The sequence below is a fragment of the Amyelois transitella genome, chromosome 4, assembly GCF_032362555.1.
Source record: "Amyelois transitella isolate CPQ chromosome 4, ilAmyTran1.1, whole genome shotgun sequence".
In the NCBI taxonomy this organism is placed as follows: domain Eukaryota; kingdom Metazoa; phylum Arthropoda; class Insecta; order Lepidoptera; family Pyralidae; genus Amyelois; species Amyelois transitella.
In genome coordinates this window covers 8555838-8578435 of record NC_083507.1, presented here as the reverse complement: position 1 = coordinate 8578435, position 22598 = coordinate 8555838, and the positions used below count along the sequence as shown (strand labels likewise).

The 22598-nt window shown below is 36.0% G+C and overlaps 1 protein-coding gene across 9 annotated transcripts in view; it reads left to right on the top strand.

Moving 5' to 3' along the window:
• LOC106136932 (nuclear receptor coactivator 7) overlaps nucleotides 1-22598 on the top strand; it is a 106889-nt gene that overhangs the window by 4875 nt on the left and 79416 nt on the right. For 4 of the 9 annotated variants that reach the window (XM_060954619.1, XM_060954622.1, XM_060954625.1 and 1 more), the window contains exon 2: nucleotides 8902-9139. The exons of 1 other annotated variant lie outside the window; for it this stretch is intronic. In XM_060954619.1, the coding sequence (XP_060810602.1) occupies nucleotides 8973-9139 (167 nt within the window). In that variant the 5' untranslated portion in view covers nucleotides 8902-8972. Of the gene's footprint in view, nucleotides 1-8901; nucleotides 9140-21375; nucleotides 21530-22598 lie in introns of those variants that run through there. 4 more of the 9 variants (XM_013337612.2, XM_013337610.2, XM_060954624.1 and 1 more) reach the window with 4 other exon arrangements.

Sequence of the window (22598 nt, the reverse complement as noted above, 5' to 3'; positions counted from 1 at the left end):
CCCACTCGAAAACTAATGTTTTTTCATCCCAGCCAAAAAGAAAATTTATCAGGTAGCCAACGTTTTATTTTGCGCGTATTGTTGTGGTTAAGTTGGGTATTGGAGTGTGCTTTATTGTTAGCTTGAAATGAGTTTAAGTCCAGATACAATAATTGCTTATAATAATAATATAATAACTTGTGGGGTTAATATGGTTCCTTGTGTGCTGTGAAGTATTTGGCCCAGACTGGCTTGAAATTTGAAGAACAGGAATATCAGGATTTTATGTGTGATCGGACGTGGCCGCAAAAAGTATTATCTACCCATGTTGCCATATTTCTCTATTATAAAACTAAACGTTTTTATCCTTAGAGGAAAACAATTTTCTATAAATGCATAATGCAGCGTGGATTGATAAAGTTGGTGCACCACTTACTCATAAGTATTACAAAGTATAGTGTAAGTAAATATTAAGTATTACAAATTGATGTTTCCTTAACAACTACTAAGTACGCACAGTCTGAATAAAATTGCTGTGATGTACGAACAGACTGATATGAATGAACGAAACTACAAAAGTTTCGTTTTTTGCCATTTGGCCACGGGCCTCTTAAATTGAATTGTTCAGACAGATTTTTAGGACAGGATTGGATTAACCGATCAAATCTATACTAATATTATAAAGCTGAAGAGTTTGTTTTGTTTGTTTGTTTGTTTGTTTAAACGCGCTAATCTCAGAAACTACTGAACCGATTTGAATAATTCTTTCACTGTTAGATAGTCTATTTATCGAGGAAGGCTATAGGCTACATTTTATGCCGGATTTCCTACGGGAAACGTCTACAATGCAGGTGAAAGTTGAATGAGTCGGCCATCTGCGAGCTTTCCACGCGAACGCTGCGCAAACCAACAAAGATATAGTTAAACAATGTACTAAAGATGTGAAGTACTCATTTTTTGCCACAAAAAAGTCCGCGAGAGCATATATCTATCTCTTAAGGTTTACTTACAATAACCACTTTTATGTTCATTTTTTAAGATTATTTTTTCATTATAAACATAAGTTATTTTGAAACCAATTTTCTTTAATTCAGTATTAATCCTTATCCAAATAAATATGTTTATTACTTTCGGCTTTTCATGTAGACTAAAATTGCCATTTACAGTTTATTAATCAGACGAATAGGTTTTGAGATATAGTCGTCATAAGCAATTTGCAGCGAAACATTTAATACGGCGAACCAGCGTTCTTTCTAAGATTGTTGTTGATTATGAGTATTTAATTGTAAACACAACTGTCTTTGATATCACTTAATTTCAATGAACATCTTAGAAGATATTACTATTTTAAAGTAAAGTAAAGTATCAGCCTGTAAGATCCCACTACTGGGCAAAGGCCTCTCATCTCACTATATGGTCTCCGTTCCGTCGCGGGTAATGATGTGGGCCAAGTCGTCGCCAAGTCGCATAACAATTAACAGCTATAATTGATAAAGCCGAAGAGGATGTTTGCCAAAATAAATATGATGCCCAAAATAACTATTCCACGCGGACGAAGTCGCGGGCACAGCTAGTGATACATTAAAACCTGGAAAATTTATGAATGCTCAATGGTTTTAATGTACTATAATAATAATCTAACTTTATCGACTGATCAAGAAACAAGTTTAATTTGTGTTGCACGATTTTCCGATATATCGCAATGGAAAAGGTGACGAGAAATTGTGTGATTATATAGAGGAGGCATAGGAGGGTGTCGGCCCCACGTTGGGCGCTAGCAAACCCCGCCCAGCCTGCTCACCGCGGGCTGCGCTCCGGGCCAGTAACACGCTTCCAGTCTTCGAAGTTGATCGTGCCGTGTGCGCGTTATGCCGTATAAATTTTCGTCAAAAACGTCTGCGCCTCTTCAAAAGAATTTTGTACAACCCCCTCGGTTCGTTGCATCGATGCATGGACCACAATACTTAGATGCTTACATGCACATCATCATTCATTTATCATGACGAAGTCGTTTAAACACCACGCTGTTGTTATTTGTTTCTCCCATTATTATAGGGTTGGTAGATTGATGGTTTGGTGGTAGATTCATCTTGTATGTATGTTTATATTCATTTTCATTTACACCGTTTAGGTAGTTGAGGCTGCTTATTATTAATTATGTAGTTTTTCGCAACTAGAGTTCAATAGACGAAATGTTTAGGATGTATCACTTTATGTACTGCTGACGATATATCTCAATTTTATTTATGGACGGTTTAAAAGCGGTGTCCTATATATTTGTACTTAGCCAAATATTGATGTGAAAATAAATAATAAATTAATCTCATTATATCTTATTTTTTTTAAGAGAACGAGACAGTTTTTTTTTATCTTAGAGCGTCTCATTTGCCAATACGCAATAAGTTACACAAAAACTAATTCTCTGTGGAGTCGTATAAAACTTACACAAAAGTGATTTGATTCTACTGTAAGAAAAATATGTGTAAAACATCATCAAAATAACTGCGTATTTTCCCTCAAGAAGGCAGGTTCTCCTAGTTCTCGATATTCGTATTTGCGTAGTATGATTTTCTTAAATCGAACTGCTATTCTTAAATATATAACAATGACATGAAATAGAAGCTTGTCTTGGTATATTTATTTTCAAAACATGGTATGAAAGTAAGGCGTGATAAAAATATATTATTCTCTTTTTTTTTGTTTTCAAAAAGATAGCATTCAACCTTACGGTGGGACATAGTCCCAGCGTGACAAAACCCTTTTCTAATTATAAAAGAATAAAAAAAGCAATACTGGACTTGGAATTTTTTTACGGTTTGCAGCGTGTCGAGAACTAAAAAGGGGTTTTACTATTAACAAACGAGATCAATGGTATGATTATTTAGATTCTATCTTAAAGTGAGTTTCGTGGCCAGTAAATATTCAATCAGAATCTATAATTCTTTGTTCATATTTTGTAATGTTTTACTTCGAACATTGTTCGGTTTCAAGTATTCGTTTACTAGAACGTTTTCGGTTCGCGTATTGGTTTTACCGTTAAGAACAGATTAGGTGTGTGTGCATTATTAAGGTTGCTTAGTTAGAGGCCATAATTCCGTTTGTTCGTTCATTCGTACCGCGCACGAGGTTAAGCTATAGCTTTGGAGTAGCATAGCTGTCTCGGCCAAATTACAGTTAGGCCCTATTGGGTGCGTGGCTCGACATGGACTTGATCATAGGGGACCATTAAATATCTTTGTGAAATAAATGCCTTTGTAATAATCGGAACCGTATTTTCTGCCACCATTTCTAATTACAGCTTGCTGCACGGACTGCTTCCCACAAAATAACAACTCAACAAAAAACCTTGTATGTAACTTTTATCACTTTCAATTTAGGTAGTACGAGTAGAGCTCGCTTTACAAACTCGCAAACTAGTAGTTAATATTGGGGTATTTGCAACTTCATTGGCTATTGTTGACAACGCTCCACGAGGCACAACAGCTGATTGCGAGCTGTTGGACGCCATTTAGCCACGGCGTTGGGCAAGCGCGCTGGTCTGCAAGGTCGGCGTACCATATCGAGCGGGACTACGGAAATATTTTACAAGTCATTCTCTTCCAACTTTTCTCTGATAACATCTTATTATTCCTCCAGAGAAAACCCTCTTATCAATAATGTGTTAACTTTGTGAACCACGTAACATTTTGAATATTTAAATGTGATATAATGTACTATAATGGATAGTCAAATAAATTCTAGATCGCGGTCATGGGAGGACGTTGATGAAATGCCGGATCGTTTGGTAGTTTCCCGTTAAAATTGCGAACTGTGAAGGCCGAAAAATAGAGCTAGCTGTTTTTCAGAGTCTTTTGTGCACACTCCGTTGTTTCCGCTCGTTTCCGCTACGCTTGTCGCGTCCCCCTTGCTCCATGGTTAGGGAAACAAGACCCTCCGGATACAACTGTGACCTGTGTAAAAGAATCTCACAATAATTGCTATTTTTTACAACCAGGGACAATAGTTTTTCGTTTTTATTCATTTGTGAACATTTCTGTAATAAAATGATATAAAGAGAAATCTGCATAATAGGATGAAATACAATAAAATATGTATTTAGTTTCAATATTTTGTTGGTAGAAAATGGTATTGACTTGGTTCAATTTTTGTCTATCTAAATCTGTCCCAAACAAACTCACTGGGTGCTGTAAGTTTGTTAGTTTTTTTTTTCTATTGCTTATTTTCAATTCTTGGTTTTGACTAAATGTGTGTTTTTTTCGGATAATTAAATAGAGGCAATTCAGGCTTGCTGCGTGGGTCAGCTGTAGGAAATTAACATGTCTACATTCCGGTGAGAGCATATTGAGGACGGTACGGCCGGATATTGTCCTGTCGGAAACTAGGCCACTGCGTGGTATTTACAGTTTTATAGGCTTTATTTATACTATGTATTTTGTGCCGTGTGGTTCCCGGCACCAATACAAAAAAGAATAGCCATATAAACACTCCATGACTTTCCCATGGATGTCGTAAAAAGCGACTAAGGGATAGGCTTACAAACTTGGAATTCTTTTTTAGGCGATGGGCTAGGAACCTGTCACTATTTGAATCTCAATTCTATCATTAATACAAAAAGGTGAACGTGGCCATTAAGTCTTTTCAAGACTGTTGGCCTGTCTACCCCGCAAGGGATATAGATGTAACCATATGTATGTATGTATGTATATTTTCCCGTAAATGATAAATACCTAACAGATTTATTCTGCAAGTGTACGAGAGTAAATTATATACGGATATTCTTTCAACGGCTTTGAATAATTTTGATTAATGTTTTAGATCCGAAATTTTTGGTTTTGAAAACTAAATTGAAATCCGTCTATCTATATTAGAACTTTTGCTAAGCTTAAGGCTGCTTGTGAAAAGTAAAATTGCAGACAATGATAACTTAAAGGATGGTAGTGGTTGGAATGGTAGTTCAGTAACGCGTGCATAGGGCTCGTCGCCAAGGTTACAGGGTGGGTGCGATCAGCTGGACTTACGTAAGGTGAGCGGGGCGCGGGGCTGGGACCGAGCGGGCGGAGGTTAGGGCCGATCGATAACTGCTTTCGTCTCTTGCTATCGCCCCGCCGGTTGGGTATTCACACCCAACGTGCTGTCCGATACTAACCAACTGTAACTACCCGCGCATGTTTTGGTATTTGCAATAGGTAGGTACTAGAATTTTCTATGATTCTAGTTAGAATTAAATGTAGGACTCTTGTAAGCAGACAGTTATGACATTATATGGAGTTGTAGTTTGGATGATGATGATTTTATCCAAATTACCAGCATTTCACCACGGTTTCTTTAACTTGAAACTATTGTATTAAAACGTTCATATTATTAATTTATTATATATCATATTTTTACGGAATATTCCAACAATGGAATTTCATGTCGCAAAAATGTGCCTTACCTGACCCACGCCATCTTCTGTTGCGAGCTCCCCGCATGTTTCATCGATTATCCTTGAATGGCAATGGCAACATTTAAATTAGGTCAAGGTATGATATAATCCGGACCCAGCAAATATGTTAATACAGACACAGCTGAAAGATTTTGTTGTCATCAGCAGGCAAACAGTAATTTGAGGCATGAAATATGCGCCTATCACTAATTAGTATACAGTTAACCTGTTTTTTGGAATTTTTAACCAGTCAGACACAAATCAGTTTCGAGTGATGTTTTGTTAGAAATGTAGTTGTAGTTATGAGCATCTTGGGAATTCTAGAAATGTTTTAGCGGTTGCCTTCTCTCTGACTATTTTAGTCTGGAGTGCCTACAAGTACCATAAGCTGTGACAGATGTGATCACTTGATATGTAGTGACCGTTAGTGTTCACAAGTTATTCTTAAATGCGATGTAATAAGCTTAGTTTACTACTTTGTCTGACTCATATCTATTCGGTAAATCGAGAGATAAAATATCTTTAGGTGACAACGACATTGTCGTGATTTGATGGATGTGATTGAACGATGGTTTGACTACTGTAGCGAAGGCGGCTTATCGCTTGATTTCAGTTTCATTGGTGATAAATTTAACTGAGTTCGGATTGATCCCATTCATCTGATTCAACTTTAACAATAATTACGTCTATATCCCTCGCGGCATAAACAGAGCCAAAACAGCCATTAAAAGACTAAAGGCCATGGTCAGCTGCTCAGCTTAATGATAGAATTATATAGATTATATAGATTCAAATAGTGACAGGTTGCTAGCCCACCGCCTAAAAGGGGAATCCTTTTATATATAAGCCTATCCCTAAGTCACCTTTTACGACATCCATAGGTAAGAGATGGAGTGTTGTTGTAATGAGTCCTGTTATTTTTTCTATTGGTGCCGGGAACCACACGGCACATTCAACATTTACTGCTACAAAAGGGTGGTTCTTTCTTGGCAAATTGTTTTAGTCTCTCGTTACACTGACTATGTATCTACTTGTTAATGTCTTGGTTGATATGGGAAAAAGTCTGAATTTTAATTCAACATTATCGATGTCTTTCACCTTATGCCATCCACAGCCGTAAAATATGAGCTAATAACATTTTATTCCCAAGATAGAAAATAATAATTATTGAAGTTTTTATCCTTTTAACTGTAATAAATGTGAAAAGAAAATAGAGTTATTAGTCTTTCAGGCATCGTGACAAAGACGAAAATGTAAGTTCTTTGACTCCGACGCAGACGTGGTCTCCAGCATATTGACAAATGAATGAATCATTAGGGACACTGCTCTTTATATTTATACTTATAACCGAGCAGATAAGCTTGCTTTGAATATGGTCGGTGAACTCGTCGATATAAATAGTTACAAAATATTTTATTATGACATTAGTGTTTCAACGAGACTTCTGTGGAAACTATTGTGTAAAATGTTTTTTATATCCTACTAGGAAATGTTGATAACCAAGTATGATGCAGTCAGGTATTCAATTTCTTACTAGGTAAATAGAACTTAAGTCTTTGAACTCTGATTCTTTGATAATAATTAATATTTCTAACTTGACTAGCTTGAATATGAGTAATCGTGATATGATATCATTGGTCTAGGGACCGATACGAAAAGCATTTTAATGTTTGTGGAATGTGAATGTGAAATTTTTCCTCTCAATTTATAAATAAAAGAACTTTATTTGAGAATCTCGGGTAAACGATTTCATAATATAAGTTTTACCTATATAAAGATATCTTTACATTTATCTGAATTGACTTTGTAAATCTTGAACAACAAACAGAATCCAAATGTCACAAATGCGTATATAATTTCGCGATTCGCCTTAATTTCTGAAATTAATACTAAAACATCTTACGTTTTCATGTAAATTAGAATGTAATATTCATAGTTACACTACCCCTCTCACCCGGTGCTTGGCGTTATCGAATAGCGGTAGCGGGGAGTGTGCCACATTTTGTTTTCCTGTAATACAAAATAAGGAAAGTCCAGACGATCGAACATGTTAAACGTCGGCGGGATGGTGGAGGTTTAAAAAAAGAAGTGTAAAATTTTCCGAGGAAATTTGACTATAGGCTTTAATCTTTATATACAACCATAAAAAAGATTAAAGCCGGCATGAATAAAAAATGTGTTGTAAAAACAAAGAATAAAATTATCGTATAAAAACAAATGTAGGTATATAACTACGAAATTCAATGCGTTTCAATTATAAAAAATTATAAAAGACAATCAGGTTTTTTTCTGGATATTCTTTTTTTAAACGGTCAGTGAGCTTTGCAATTTTAGTAAGTAATAAGTCTATCAAATATGAATATAGAATGTCCTTCTCATGATGAATGTGGTGCTGTGAAGCGATAAAACCTATAAAATGCAAAGAAGTCACGATTCAATGATTGCTAAAACAGCATAAACGTATTCTTTAAAATTTCTGTGATTTTATTCTTTTAGCGTGATAAGGGTGGCCGGGTACCGTACCGACGAGACAGGTGCATAATTTATTTTTCACACGTCCCACTAATGTATTCCAAACCACGTTTCGCTTTGGGAAATAATTACCCATTCTGTAATGCTATTTCTCCATATGCTATTCGCTCAGATTTTATCTCGTTAGGGAAAATAACTATTCGTGCATGTCGATGTCAATCTCTAAAATTTTTGGGTTATCCTAGCCACTAGTCCCATTTTACAGCATAATACTTTGCTTTTTGGTTAAATATTTATTTTTAACTTAAATATAATTAAATAATAACACGACGAGTAAAATTATAGGTAATCTGAATTTGTAATTATGAATCATTATGAACACAAGTGAAACGCCTGATAAAATTAAACGAGAACATTTTACGTACTCGGAAAACTTCGCGGATCCGATTTTTTAGGCGCCGGTAATATTGGCAAATGAGATTCTTTCATCACTGCAAAAGACACGTTTTTCAATAAAGAAAAGGGATTTTTATTTAAAATTATTTATAAGAATTCGTTAGTGTGTAAATTAAAAGGAAATTTCAGTTCAGAAGTGGAAGTTGTATTATTATCTGACAAACACTACTTCTAAATATGATCATTCCACATAAATAAATGTAATTGATAAAAGAATTAAAACGGGAAACAGTTTTTTTTTTACTGTAAATAGTAGATTAATGTTCATTGGGAGAAGTTTTTCAGTAACCCAGACTGAAACTTCTATCATAAATGAACTACACATACACCTCAAGAGATGGTGTTAGACGCAAAGCATATGTTATTTTGATTATGTGTTAATTTATGTTTGCATAAACTTTTATAGTAATACTTATATTTATTTTCTAGCCACTTATATTAAATGTCACTTGGCTGAAGTAAAATTAACGCGAGCTTGGCCAGTCTACCTATTTATTTTGCACATTTACTTTGCGCGTTTCGCTTTCTGTTTTATTTACGTGGCTTTGGTTGTTTTTGTTGTGTTGCAGTCCGCGTTTGTAGTGGAGGTTGGTGGTGCGGCGGTGTGATGTGTGTGCGCTGGTAGTGTGGCCGCGGCGTGATGTCGTCACCTGCGCGCGCGCCGCCGCCGTCGGTGCCGGTGAACGTGCCGGCGCCGCACGCCGTGCCGGCCGGCGCGGGCATGCTGCCCCCCGGACCGGGACCCTCACGGCAGCGCTCGCTCAAAGACAGACTCAGAGAGGGAATAACCGGGCCCTTCCACTGGCAGTGAGTTTTACTTTGTTTTATCTCTGATCAGTAGTCGAAAAATTAAGCATCGTTGGAATAACATCGCCAATAAGAAGATCTCAACAAGACTGAAGCTTGGATATCTAGCGTGCAACAGTTGCAGTTAAAGGCATGTTTATTAATTAGCGCCATAAGAAGTCTATTGCATGGCTTATAGTTTTTTTGCACGTTACGCAATTTTTGAATAATATTTATATGGTATTGGAAAATAGATGGACACTCTTGTTAGTATCTTACAATTTTGTCTCAGTTGATGTCGTTGATGATGTTTTTGCGTGAGTTCGCGCTTGTCGTGAGCACCCTTTTTATAACTTTCATAATGTTGCTCCAAACGATAATTTCACCAACAAACAGGAGGCGGGAAGTTTGATGTGTCTACTTTATATGGAAAGTTTGTTGAAATTCAAAAGTTGTTCTAATATCAAAGAGAGTTTTTAGTTTGTATTAAAGTGTTATACGTTCATTAATCCATAATGACCGATAATCGATAATATAAAATAATGAATTAAATAAAAGATATTACCTATATAAAAGCGCGTTGAAATCTTTTTCTTGAACCTGTACTTAACTAGGTAATTTGACGATGTTACTGATTTTTACACAGCATGTCTGATGGCTGGCTTTAATAGTCTAATTCTTAGTTTAAGTAAACCTAAATAGCGTTTAGAACCCACAGTTTAACAAGATTCTGAAGCAGATCAGTTGATTAAAATCGTCAATATCCTAACCATCAAGCCGAAAAAAATTATCACAAAGTAGCTATGCTTCACGTGGAATTTGAACCATGCCCTTCTAAGCGTGCAACTGGACCCCGGTGGCAGTCTTTATGTTCATCCATTATCTTATCATATATCAAAACAGTATATTCCTTAACCCGACCCTTGCCCATGAGCGCAGTCAACGAGGCATGCGATTAATTCGGTGTGAAATAGGCTCATTTTACTGTCATTTATCTTAAGCTTCCCATGTCTGAAACTGTCGAAATCCGCAGATATTTGGCGCCCGGGGCGGATATCCGGTACATGCCTAATGTATTTCCCGTTCGTTTTGACGTACATACATACATACACGGCGGTGACGAGAGGCAGTAAACTTTTATGACTCTCCCCAAGGATTTCACATTATGAGCTATGGCGACGAATCGAATGACTGTTCGTTTGAATAGTTTCGTTTATTGCGCTCGTTACGTTAAAATGTTACATTATATTTACTGCATGTCACATCTACAATACAATTAAGTTCTAATTACTACAATAGTTACTGGTATATGAATGGGTACATCATGAACCCTGAGGGTATAGAAAAATTTTAAGATGGACGGCAAGCGGATTTGTCTATTTCATATGAAAAATAAAATAAATACACTAACTAGGTTTTGCTAGAAATACTAGGAAAGCGCAGCAGAATCTTAAGATTTTCTTTTCTCAGAAGTCTTACTTGCTCCTACATCCGCTTGAGGATTATTCTTACTTTTCACGGAATTGTGATTGGAAACTATTGACGGACGTGGCTCTTTGCTCCATAAGTTTGTTTCGTGCGGTAAAACGTGATGAAATCGGTTTGTGATGGGCGTACGCCATTCGATTTTCAGAGGCGGGCGTTGTCTTCACAAAACAAAGAGACTACAAATGTAAAGTCCTCTCAAGTTATTTATTGTATTAGTTGGTTAATACTCCCTCTTCGCAGTCCTATTCCTGTCAACACACTGCCCGATTCATGGAAAGCCTGAAATTTGACAGCAAATATTAGATTGTTTGCTGGCATACTCCATACGAATAATTAATAAGTAAGCTCGAAAAGTAAAGTATTAGCTCTGTCAATCCCGAACAGAATAAAGACGTGATATATGTATAATAATGTATATACATTATTTATTATTTAGACTTCTATACTAGGAAGAAATTTTGCTGCGATAATTACAATATGGTGATAAAAGTAATTGAGATAGCGAATAAGTGAGCTTTCCAGTTTGATATCAAGGGCGTTTAAATGTTCTATATCAACAAATGATTAAACCATTTTAACTATCTCAACTTATATTATGACAAAAGCATTATTTGTTAATTTTTAATAGACATTCTGAATGAGCGGTATATCTTAAAGAAGGGTATATAATATAATACTTTAATTTCTGTGATTTTAAAATTCTTACTATTTCCAGTGTTTTCAAAATGAAGTCAATAAATTACGAGTACTACGTAGAAATATGTGTCATTTCGTACTTACTTTGTTTCTCGTCTCTGGCTTTGTATGGTTAACAAACCTTGTTTTTCTGTACGTACATTGTTTTGTGTAATCACGTAGGTAGACCGCATGATGGGCGTGCGCTCCGCCCATGGGTACTTAACGCGCTGGAAAACGTTATACCGAGACTACTTTCTGGAAATCGTAAAAGGTAGTCAAAGATTGTTGTTCACAATGCATAGTTAGCGTGATAAAGTCGAAGATTCATAGATTTATACATGTATGGAATAGTAAAATTCGTAGAGATCTAATTTCTAGTATGAATGTCTAGTTTGACTTTTTCCATTATATCAATAGAATACGCTGTAAGCTGATCATATACATATTTACTAAATTAGCAAAGATTTAATAAATGTACAAACTGCGTGACAAAAACAGAATCTCCCAATTGCGTCTTAAATTTTATTTTATATGTACTTTTTAGCATAACTGATAAGTAATCAGTGAGATTCCATGATGAATGGTGTCGCAAGAATACAGAATACATGCTTTAGTTTGTATCAGTGACGTGCATACGTATTTTCCATAGAGTAAGCAAATCTGAGAGTGACTAGCAAAGAACTAGCAAGTATACCTAGTGTAATATTAATTTACATCAACCATTCGCAGTCACTTTCCATCTCATCCCTATACATTGTTAGTGGTTAAAATTTTTAAACCTCCCAGATGAACCAGGTACGAGTATTCTATATTTCCTTGGATCGAACTATTGACTTAAAGAGCAAAAACATTTATCCATTTTTATTTTCATCATAGACGAGTTTGAAAATTCATATCGTCTTTATCACTTACTTACACTTGGTAGAGAGTCTCGGAAAGACTGTTAGAAAATCATACTAAATGCTGATGAAATTTTTATAGCTTAAAATAATAAATGTCTTCTTGTCTACAAAATGTTAGCAACCGACAACCCTGGCTGACATTCCGTCGCCCAGCCGGCCCAATCCCGCGCGTCACTCCCGCCTAGAATTAAATTTCCTCCCAACTGGGACGTTCAATTTGTACGAATGCATTCTAGATTACTAGCTCTCGTCGTGACATTTTATACATGTAGATAGATATAAGTACTGAGTGTGTGCGTTACATAAATGGATTTTTTGCAATCTAGTAAACCTTGACCATGATGTACTTGCACTATTAACTTGTTTGTTGTCGCCGACTCCTTTTTGGGCGCGGTTTGCTGTTGAGGATGGATTGAGTTTTGTAACTGTAGGATTTTGCAAATGAAAAGAGCGTTTATAGCGTAATTATTAGTTTTAATAAGAGAGCAATTTTATACACACGCAGTACAAGTGATCGTAAAACGGAAGAGAGTGCTGCCACCTTAGCAAGTGACAAAAACCCTAAACTAATTAGATTGCGTTCCATTTCTAACACCCACCCCAGAACGCAATCCCATTTTTGACATACAATAAAAATGTTTATCTACGGTGGTTCCTTTAGTTAATATATCTGAAGTATTTTCTATACCCTTTACATAACAAAATTTTAATTTTGAATTACTAACATGCTCTTTGAGAAAATGATATCGTATATCTATATGTTTAGACCTAGGTAGATAACAGTCATTAGCAGTTAGTTTGATTGCACTTTGATTGTCACTGTAAATTACTAAAGTCTGGTTACACTGAGCTCCAAGTTCTCCCTGTAGCTGCTGTAGCCACAGTGCCTCTTGCGCTGCTGATGACATGGCCATGTACTCAGCCTCCGCCGTAGACAGGGCCACAGTTTGCTGTTTTCACGAACACCAAGACACCGCGCCTCCCTGCAAGATAAATATGTAACCTGTGCACGATTTACGATCGCGGACATCACTTGCCCAATCCGCGTCACAAAAGCCTGTGATCTCGCTATTACCATCCTTAGTGTAAGTCAGTCTATAATGTTTAGTACCTTGTAGATACCTGAAAACTCTTTTCACTGCTGCCCAATGCTGGGATTTGGGCTCTTTGTTGTATCTACTTAGTGTGTTGACAGTATATGCGATATCTGGTCTTGTACCTTGTGCCACATAGAGTAGGCATCCAATTGCATGCTGGTATGGGCAGTCATATGGCTCTTCATCATTCTCATTGAATTTAAGTCCAACTTCCACAGGTGTTTTCACAGCTTTACAGTCTGTCATATTGAATCTTGACAATATTTCTGTTATATATTTCTCCTGATCTAACATAACCGCATCTTTGCTTCTAGTTATGTTTAGACCCACACATTGTTTAGCTTCACCAAGATACTTCATGTTCAATTTCTTACATAATTTATTTTTTAACTCATTAATTAAGTCTGGAAGGGAACTAAATATAATGAGGTCATCGACCCACACTGCAATAAAAATCCTCTTTTTATCATCATAATAAATACAGGGATCTGTTTTCGACTGTTCTATTCCCATCTCTTTCAATACTTGGCTAAGCTTAGTATTCCACAGTCTGCTTGCCTGTCTGAGCCCATAGATGGACTTAAGCAAATAACATACCTGTTTCCCTTCAGCATACATCTCTGGCTGTAACATATATATTTCAGTGTCTATTTTTCCCTGAAGGAAGGCTGACACAGCATCCATTTGATGAATCTGCAGACCATTTTGTGCTGCCAGGGCAAACAAATAACGTATAGAAGTGTATCTTACTACAGGAGAATAAACTTCTTGGTAATCTATACCTTTCTTTTGTGCATAACCTTTGATTACGAGTCTCGCCTTGTATTGCACAACATTTCCTTGCTGATCTGTTTTAGTCTTGAAAACCCATTTACTTGGCAATGCCTTTTTGTCCGCTGGTAAGTCCACAAGCTGCCAAGTTTTATTTTCCATCAACGAATTGTATTCTGCATCCATCGCTTTTCTCCATTCAACAGCATGTGATGATGATAGAGCTTCTTCTACATTTTGTGGATCTGAAACATTCATATAAAGACATAACAAACCCTGTTCTTGTTGATCAATGTGTGTACTTGTTTTATTACGTGGTCTGAGGGTGATGTTTCTTGTCTCATGGTTCTGCACTGATAACCAACGCGGTGGATGATAACTTTCATTATGGTCATCAGTGTCAGTTTCATATTCTTCTGAGCTACCATCATCATTTACCGATTCACTTAGCTGAGGGCTAACAGGACCGGTTTGCTTTGCGTCGACATCACCTTCCGCCTTGATTGACTCATTATCAGTAGGGTTTGCTGTAACTGAACATTCCTTAAGTTCATAAACATTTTCAAAAAATACAACATCCCTACTCTTTGTGATCTGATGAGTTGACGGGTCCATAACACGATATCCTTTTGTTTCGTCACAATAACCAACGAATATCATTTGCATAGCCTTTTTGTCCCATTTAAGGCGTTTTTGTTTCGGTATATGCACCATCACCTTTGAACCAAATATTCTCAAATGACTCAGTGTCGGTACCTTTCCTGACCACATTTTATATGGTGTAGTATCTCCTAGAACTCTGGTAGGTGACCTATTAACTAAATATGCAGCAGTGGCGATAGCTTCAGCCCATGTAGGTTTTCCAAGATTTGCATAAAACATCATACATTTTGCCTTTTCTACTAATGTTCTATTCATCCTCTCAGCAAGCCCATTTTGCTGAGGGGTGTATGGAGTACTAGTCTGGTGAATGATTCCCCATTTTTTTAAATAGTTTTCAAAGTTGGAGTTACAATACTCTTTACCATTGTCAGTTCTTATGGCTTTAATGTTAACATTTAATTGTTTTTCTACTTTATTTTTAAAATCTTTAAAGACTTCTAAAATATTCTGCTTATCTTTCATAAAGTATATAAAGACCATTCTAGAGTAATCGTCTATGAAGGAAATAAAATATTTCATACCTCCATACGAAGGATGCTCCATTGGACCACATAAGTCTGAGTGTATAACCTCCAATGCCTTGGATGCTCTGGTACCTGCATGTTTGAATGGCAACCTCGCTTGTTTCCCTTCGAGGCAAGAACAGCAATGAATGTCCTCTTGCAGACCTTGTGTTAATTTTACTCCTTGGGTACACTCTGGTAGTTTCTTAAGAGCTGAAACATTTAAATGTGCCATCCGTAGATGCCATAGATTGATATCATTCTCATTTACCTTATTGGCAGCCCAGTGAGCGGTTTCATCTTCACCTGAATGAGTATCCAACACATATAGTTTATTTATTAAAGTAGCAGAACACAGTGGTTTCCCAGCCGCATTTTCAATTTTGCACCCCTTTTGATTAAATGACACCTTGTATCCATTTTTTGTAACAGTGCTGACTGACAACAAATTGGCCGCAAGTCCAGGCACATACAGAACATTTCTTAGCTGTATCTTGTCAAGTTGTGAAACATTAATACTGATGTCTCCTACACACTCCACAGACAACGGCTCTCTATTTGCCACTGTAATTGTTTTTATATTTGTCTCACGTACATTACACATCCATTCCTTGTTGCTACACATATGCATAGATGCGCCTGAGTCAATGTACCATTTCTCTTTATGTTTGCCGGAGAAAGCTGAAAAAGCTGCAATAAAACTATCTGGTTCCTTACTCTCCTTGTTTGGTGTTTTCTTTGATTTCTTGCAAAACTTTGCGAAATGACCATAACCATTGCAATTGTAACATCGTGGGCCTTTAGTCTTCATGGGCGGCTTTGACTTATTGCGCTCATCTTTCTTATTTTTAGAGTTAGAATAAAATGCACTGCTTGAATCTTCAGTTTTCACTTCTTGTAACAATTTTGTTTTGATAAAATCTGCACCAATTTTTGCACCTGAATTTTCTAACCCCATTATCATCGGTCTGTACTCATCAGGTAGACCTGCTAGCATCAACGTGCCAAGCCACTCGTCATTGACTTCAAATCCTATATTTCTGAGTTTGTGAGCTGCATTCATTATCTTACTGACGAAATCTTCAATACCGTTGCTGGATTCGAGTGAAGTGTTAATCAATTCCTTCAACAAGCCTACTTTTCTCGTCAACCCATTATCATCAAAGGCTTTATGCAAGTTGTCCCATACTTCTCTAGCAGTCTTACACTCCTGAACATGGACGTAGTTTTGAGTGTTGATAAGTAGAATGAGTTTGGATTTGGCCTTCACATCTTTCGCCGGGTCGACTGTAGCTCCTTCGGTCGGTTCTATGCATCCCCATAAACCTTCATGCTCCAGATACGTTTTTATACAGAATTTCCAAGTTGTGAAATTATCTCGGCCGCTCAGCTTTTCGAGATTAAACATATTTGAGCTCGACATCTTGTTTTTTTGGACGCACGTTGTGATTCGTGTAACTGTATAACCTCAATTGCACTATTCGGTAAAACTTCGGAATCACTGCTATTTTTCCACTGATATTCTATATTAAGAAACTACGCTCTGCTACCATGTAGGATTTTGCAAATGAAAAGAGCGTTTATAGCGTAATTATTAGTTTTAATAAGAGAGCAATTTTATACACACGCAGTACAAGTGATCGTAAAACGGAAGAGAGTGCTGCCACCTTAGCAAGTGACAAAAACCCTAAACTAATTAGATTGCGTTCCATTTCTTCTGCTGTTTTTTATTCTATTCATTGTAATACCTGTATCGTCAAATTATACAAAGATTGTATGAAATCCATGCAACAAACCATTATATTTGATAAAACAGGGAAAAGTTGAAGAAGATACACTGTACTAACTTTGATTTGTGAAATACCAAATCATATTGAAAAGTTAAGAGTAAAATATAAACAATTATTTGTTCAGTTTACAAGCAGTAGGGTACACCCTAAATGTTGGTATTTCAATATTACAATATTGAAATACCAACATTTCCGAAACTCTATTGCACGTAGCCCGTTATGTGATTAGTCAGTTTTTGTATTGCCCAGAGCGAAACCTCACAAATATTTGAGTTGCACAGAATTTCATACCTCGGCTGGGTATATTACCTAACCCTTATCTCTACTTGAGCAGCCTCTGCTGAGGTGGCCTTTGAAACTAAATGTCTTTTGCCGCACCCCTTGCCCCGTTTCATAATGTAATTTAATTAAAAACCTCATCTGTACACGCTGTTTTGGTAGAAGTTATTACAAGACACCGATTTCATTTGAATTCTAGCATGAATTGAGGTTTTGGAATATTTAGTCGTACATTTTATTAATACCTTTTCAGCAATTATAACCTATTCACATGATGTGAAGTGTAGTCATATCCACCATGGCAATCTTTAACGATGAAAATTTTAAAGCAACGCTAGCGATTGCTTACAGACAACAATTTATTCGTACTACATGGTTTGGTCAAATTATTCGCATAATACAACTTATGCTATGTACTTATGTGTAGCTAAGTAAGACTACATCTAATACTACGGCTTTTGTAGTACAGAAATCGAATGGCGCATTGGAGAATGGAGAAAAACCTTATATGGTAATGATGGAAGCCAATAACCATAGAAACTCAATTTAATAAGTAGTCATCAAGAAGACAATACAGATAATGGTTTGTAACAGACATTTGAAAAAACAATAAGGAATACGGTTTTCCGATTGTATAAAGACAGTAACATGATCCACTTCCGCGCGGTCAGGTAGGCCTTTGGCCGGCCTAGTTCGTCGCGGTTGATTCATTCGCTTCAGTCCACTAATGTTATATGTTTACTGCTTCAGCTAGTGTTGTTTCAAACTATTACATTACCAAATAATGAAAACTGAAAATTATAGCATTTTTTATCGCCATAATGCTCCGTCTTAAATTGATTTTGTATTTTTTTGTATTATGAAGTAGCCGCGTGCTGCTGATAGGTGTACACTCTGCATTCCTTTATGGAATACATTGGAATAAACTTTAACTAATATAAATTAATGGGACTTTCCACTGTATTATTCCTCATGCACAATGAAAAGTGAGCTAATATGAGCTTGGACGTAGGAAACCTAGACGCTTTGGTGTGACGTGTTAGGTGTTTCTTTGAACCATGGTAGGAATTGCAGGACCGCTTTTGAAAGACGAAGTAAGTATAGACGTAAATAAAATGACATAAATGTATAAGGCGAAGTTCCGTATTCTAGTTATTTTGTAGTTTCGTTGCACAGTTCCGTTGAGGTTCCGTTGTGCAGTGTGCAATGTGCATGTCACTGAGCGTCCTTGGCCGATATAAAATATTTACAGACAGCGGAAAGTGCAAAAAGAAGCGAGATTTCACTTCATTGTCTATTCGTGAGGTTTACGTTGTTGTCCTTTTAAGATTTAACGTAGAAAGAAACATCATTAAAGTTCTAAGAAAGAATCTCGTCCATACGCATACAGTTAATGACCATGTAAAATGAAAAAGAAATCGTGCACTTGAACTTCTATTAAGCTTGCTAGCGTTTTGTTCTTAGTAGTGTTTAACATTTTTTAAGTAAATATACAAGAGTAGAAGAAGGGTGGTGCTCATTCCATGAATACTTTAGGTTGATCCCGAATTTCAATTAAAAATGACATTACTTGGCTATTTATTCCACATTTTAGCATTTGCGTCCTACATCTTACAATTCATAGATTATGAATAGACAAAAGTCGGGCGTGAAAATAGAAGTGTGAAGTTGTCTGGTAAAATCGTGACTATCTGTGTGCACGAGGCCGAGCCACATTTGTTTAGTGAAACCATACAGTCACGCGGGCAGGGGACGCACAGAACGCATGCATTGTCCACCTTAGAGCGTGAACATTCATTCGACATGCTGTTTTACGTGTTCTAACTACACCTATGTCATTGGTACAATCTATCTATCGGATGTATATAAATATAATGCATCTTAGTTCCATATCAGTAATCTACTAGAGGAGTTTTACATTGTCGCTACTCTTAGTCCTTATAGTATTAGAGTATTCTTAAATTCTATAGTCTTTTGATTTCTGAAAAATAATGTTGCTATAAAATGTGATACAAAATAGTATTATCACAAGAAAGTAGTGTCGTGCGAGTTGAATACCAATCTGTCTCTTTTTCATGGATGCCTAAAAAGCGATAAAGGGAATAAGCACATTTATCGAGTGCTAAATTCTAAACTCGAGGTTCTTTTCTAAGCCGTTGGACTTGTATATGTATGACAACAATGTTTTCGTCTTTATTGAAAATAAAGTAACAAACTACGTTGTTGGAAACTTGAGCATTACTATTTGGAAATTACCGTAATGAAATATTTAAACAACCCTATTGCGCACTATGTGTCAACATATGACAAACAATGAAAATAGAAACAAAGACGAGCCCCCGTCTCATATGTTTGTCTCGTCATCTGTTCCTTTTGTTTGGTTAACCAAGATAGATGATAAGTCTGTTTATTAAAATGTTTCAGTACTTTCTGACACGGTATCAACAAGAATGTTGTCAACGAAATTTAATTGAAATCAAATCAGCTTGAGGTCACAATCTTGAGGCCGTTTCTTGGTTATATAGATTATGTATTCCGTGGCCGCAATGTGATACTTCTCCCTAGAGCTTTGTCTCCGAGTAAATAAATACCTCGATAACTTCAACGGCCTGCCTTTGTGCTATAATCGCAACGGTGATTAACAGTCTGTGAACGCAGTCACTTTCCTTTTAGTTGGTCAGTGTGAGTTAGTCAAGTAGAGGATCTTTACCCGGCCCCTCATATTAATTTCTAAACAGGTCGTTCATCCATAGCACAATACTTTTGCTGCAAATCCTAATCTATCACTCCTCATTCCTTAACCTAATTGCTTAAAGGGATACGATATACTTGAGCGATTCAAATTGACTTGACGTGAAAATGTTCCATGCGCAATTTTCTCATTCGAGTATCGCAATTGAAACCCCATCCGTGCACCGTATCTCCAAGTGGTAATTGAATGATTGGCGGCGGCGCCAGCTGCTCACTCTGGTCTTGAGATGACGTTGAGCAAAGCTGGAGTCTAACTCTCAAATTGTAAACGTTTTTTTTTGTGTAGTTTTAAATTGTCAAGAAAGAAGCATTATGGCATCATTCTACTTGTTTGCCAAATAATAAGTAGGTACATGCTGATTATAAGAATGTTTGGATGAACATTTTTTTCTCTCTATCATGTTTTGATTGGTAAAACGAGCTGAAATTTTATGCGGAACCACAAGATGAGATCAGGCTGAATTTGGTACACAGTAGTTAGAATTGCACATACTGGGTGAATTTTCATTCGTTAAGGAAATTTATGCAGCATGTTTGGACGATGAAGGTTTCCATAAAAAATAGCATGAAGTAAAAAAAAATACTCTCTCATAATAATCAGTAGATCGGTCTTAGTAAGGGAAAGTTTATTTCGCTTTTTGCTTTATAATTTTATATAAACCCTTTCAGTTTAAGGAGTCAAACATACTGAATGAACATTCACCTTACCAAATTAATCCATCTTCCGTTAGCATGTGTATCGCATCACATCCTCGGTCATTTACGATTGCATCCCGTTTACAGCCAACATTGACGTATGAAACTCATAAAGCTTGTTTATCGTACCTAAATAGCCCATGTCATTGTTATTGATTTCGGAAGTATGTACATTCATATACTTATATGTGAATAATAATATTTTTAAGATAACTTCGTACTGATTATTTCGAAATTCGATTTTTCACCGAATCCATCTTGAATGATAAAGTATCGATTGAACGGAAATCAAGCACAATATCGAATATAACGATATCCAATGCCAATCAAACAAAAATTGCGCATGTGAATTTGATAAAGTCAATTTAAGTATATTTATTGCGTTTGTTTATGAAAACATCAGTTGATATATAAAATTTGTATTCGGCAACTAGGGTGTATAGAAGTTCGTTTGACTTTTCATTACCTACAGCGATCTGATGTATTTAATGCACATTATTGTTGCAAAATCTCAGTAATTAAAACGATTACGTATATTGACCCATGAAAATATAATAACTTTCAAGTTATAAAGATACACGAATCCGACGAATTAAATTATCAATTGATATTAACTGATAAAGATAATATATTTACCTTGATAATATTATTACCAGTCTATAATACCGCTATTATGTAAAGAACGTTATTTCTGGAAATAGTGTCAGAATCCATGAAAAGCGTTAAGTATTTAGTGATAAATCAGTGTTTTGCTTGTCTGTGAATTGGATTCAGTTTAAATGAATTTTATCTGGTATGTATTATATAACTTTTATTCTTATGTAGGCGTTAAGTCGTTTTATCATTGACGAATAGTGAAGGATACAAATGTTATAAATATTTTACGCGTGGTTTTTGAAATAACAATAAGATTATGATTAAAAATACTAATATGCCATTTAATCATTAATGAGATTTATTTTAACCACGTCCAAAAAAACAATTTTGGTATAATATAACCAGAACTTGCTTAAGAATGTATTGGAACAATAATTTGTATGCACAAAAAATATTACGTCGAATTAATTTAATAAAAACCGGCCAAGTGAGAGTCGGACTCGCGCACTAAAGGTACCGTACCGTTATCACGTTTGTTACTTAAATATTTGTTGTTAATATTAAAGTTCCTACCTGTTAATTGAAATCAAACGAAAAATTGCTTAAAATTATGTAGAAATGCCATGCCATTTCTTGGGTTTTTTAGGCTTATAAAGTCGAAAATAAATTAAGTGTGGGTTCGTCTCCACGTTCAGAATATTTTTACATCGGATCGGGCATCGACCATCTTCCTAGCGTAAATCGGGAGAACTACAACGTGGTAAATACATACCACGTCCACTCCTAATTTCAGGAAAATTAATGAGATAGCGCTGTCGATAAACAAAATACGTTAAATGTATGGGTGTATAGTATATGTTTATAATAAATTTGTTATAGCGGCAACAGAAATACATAATTTGTAAAAAATGTAGCTTTCTAGCTATAACGGTTTATGAGATACAGCCCGGTGACAGATGCTTAGTACTAGGGTCTCGTTTTGGTACGGAACCCTAAAAATAACAAATTAGATATAAGTTAGATAAGTAGACATAAAAGAAATAATTTTGAAAAATTCTTACTTTTAAGAAAGCACGCCCGCTTAATTTTTTTTTTAATTTGGTACGTGGTTGGATTGCAATTCAAATTATTTATAGTTAATAATTGCAGTAGTTCCTGATTTGTAGAAGTTTTCACAAAAAGGGCACTTATTGACCACAGTTTGAGCAAAATTTCATTTTTGAAGATTGTATCCATTATTTGAATATTTTTAGTTTTAATGTTTC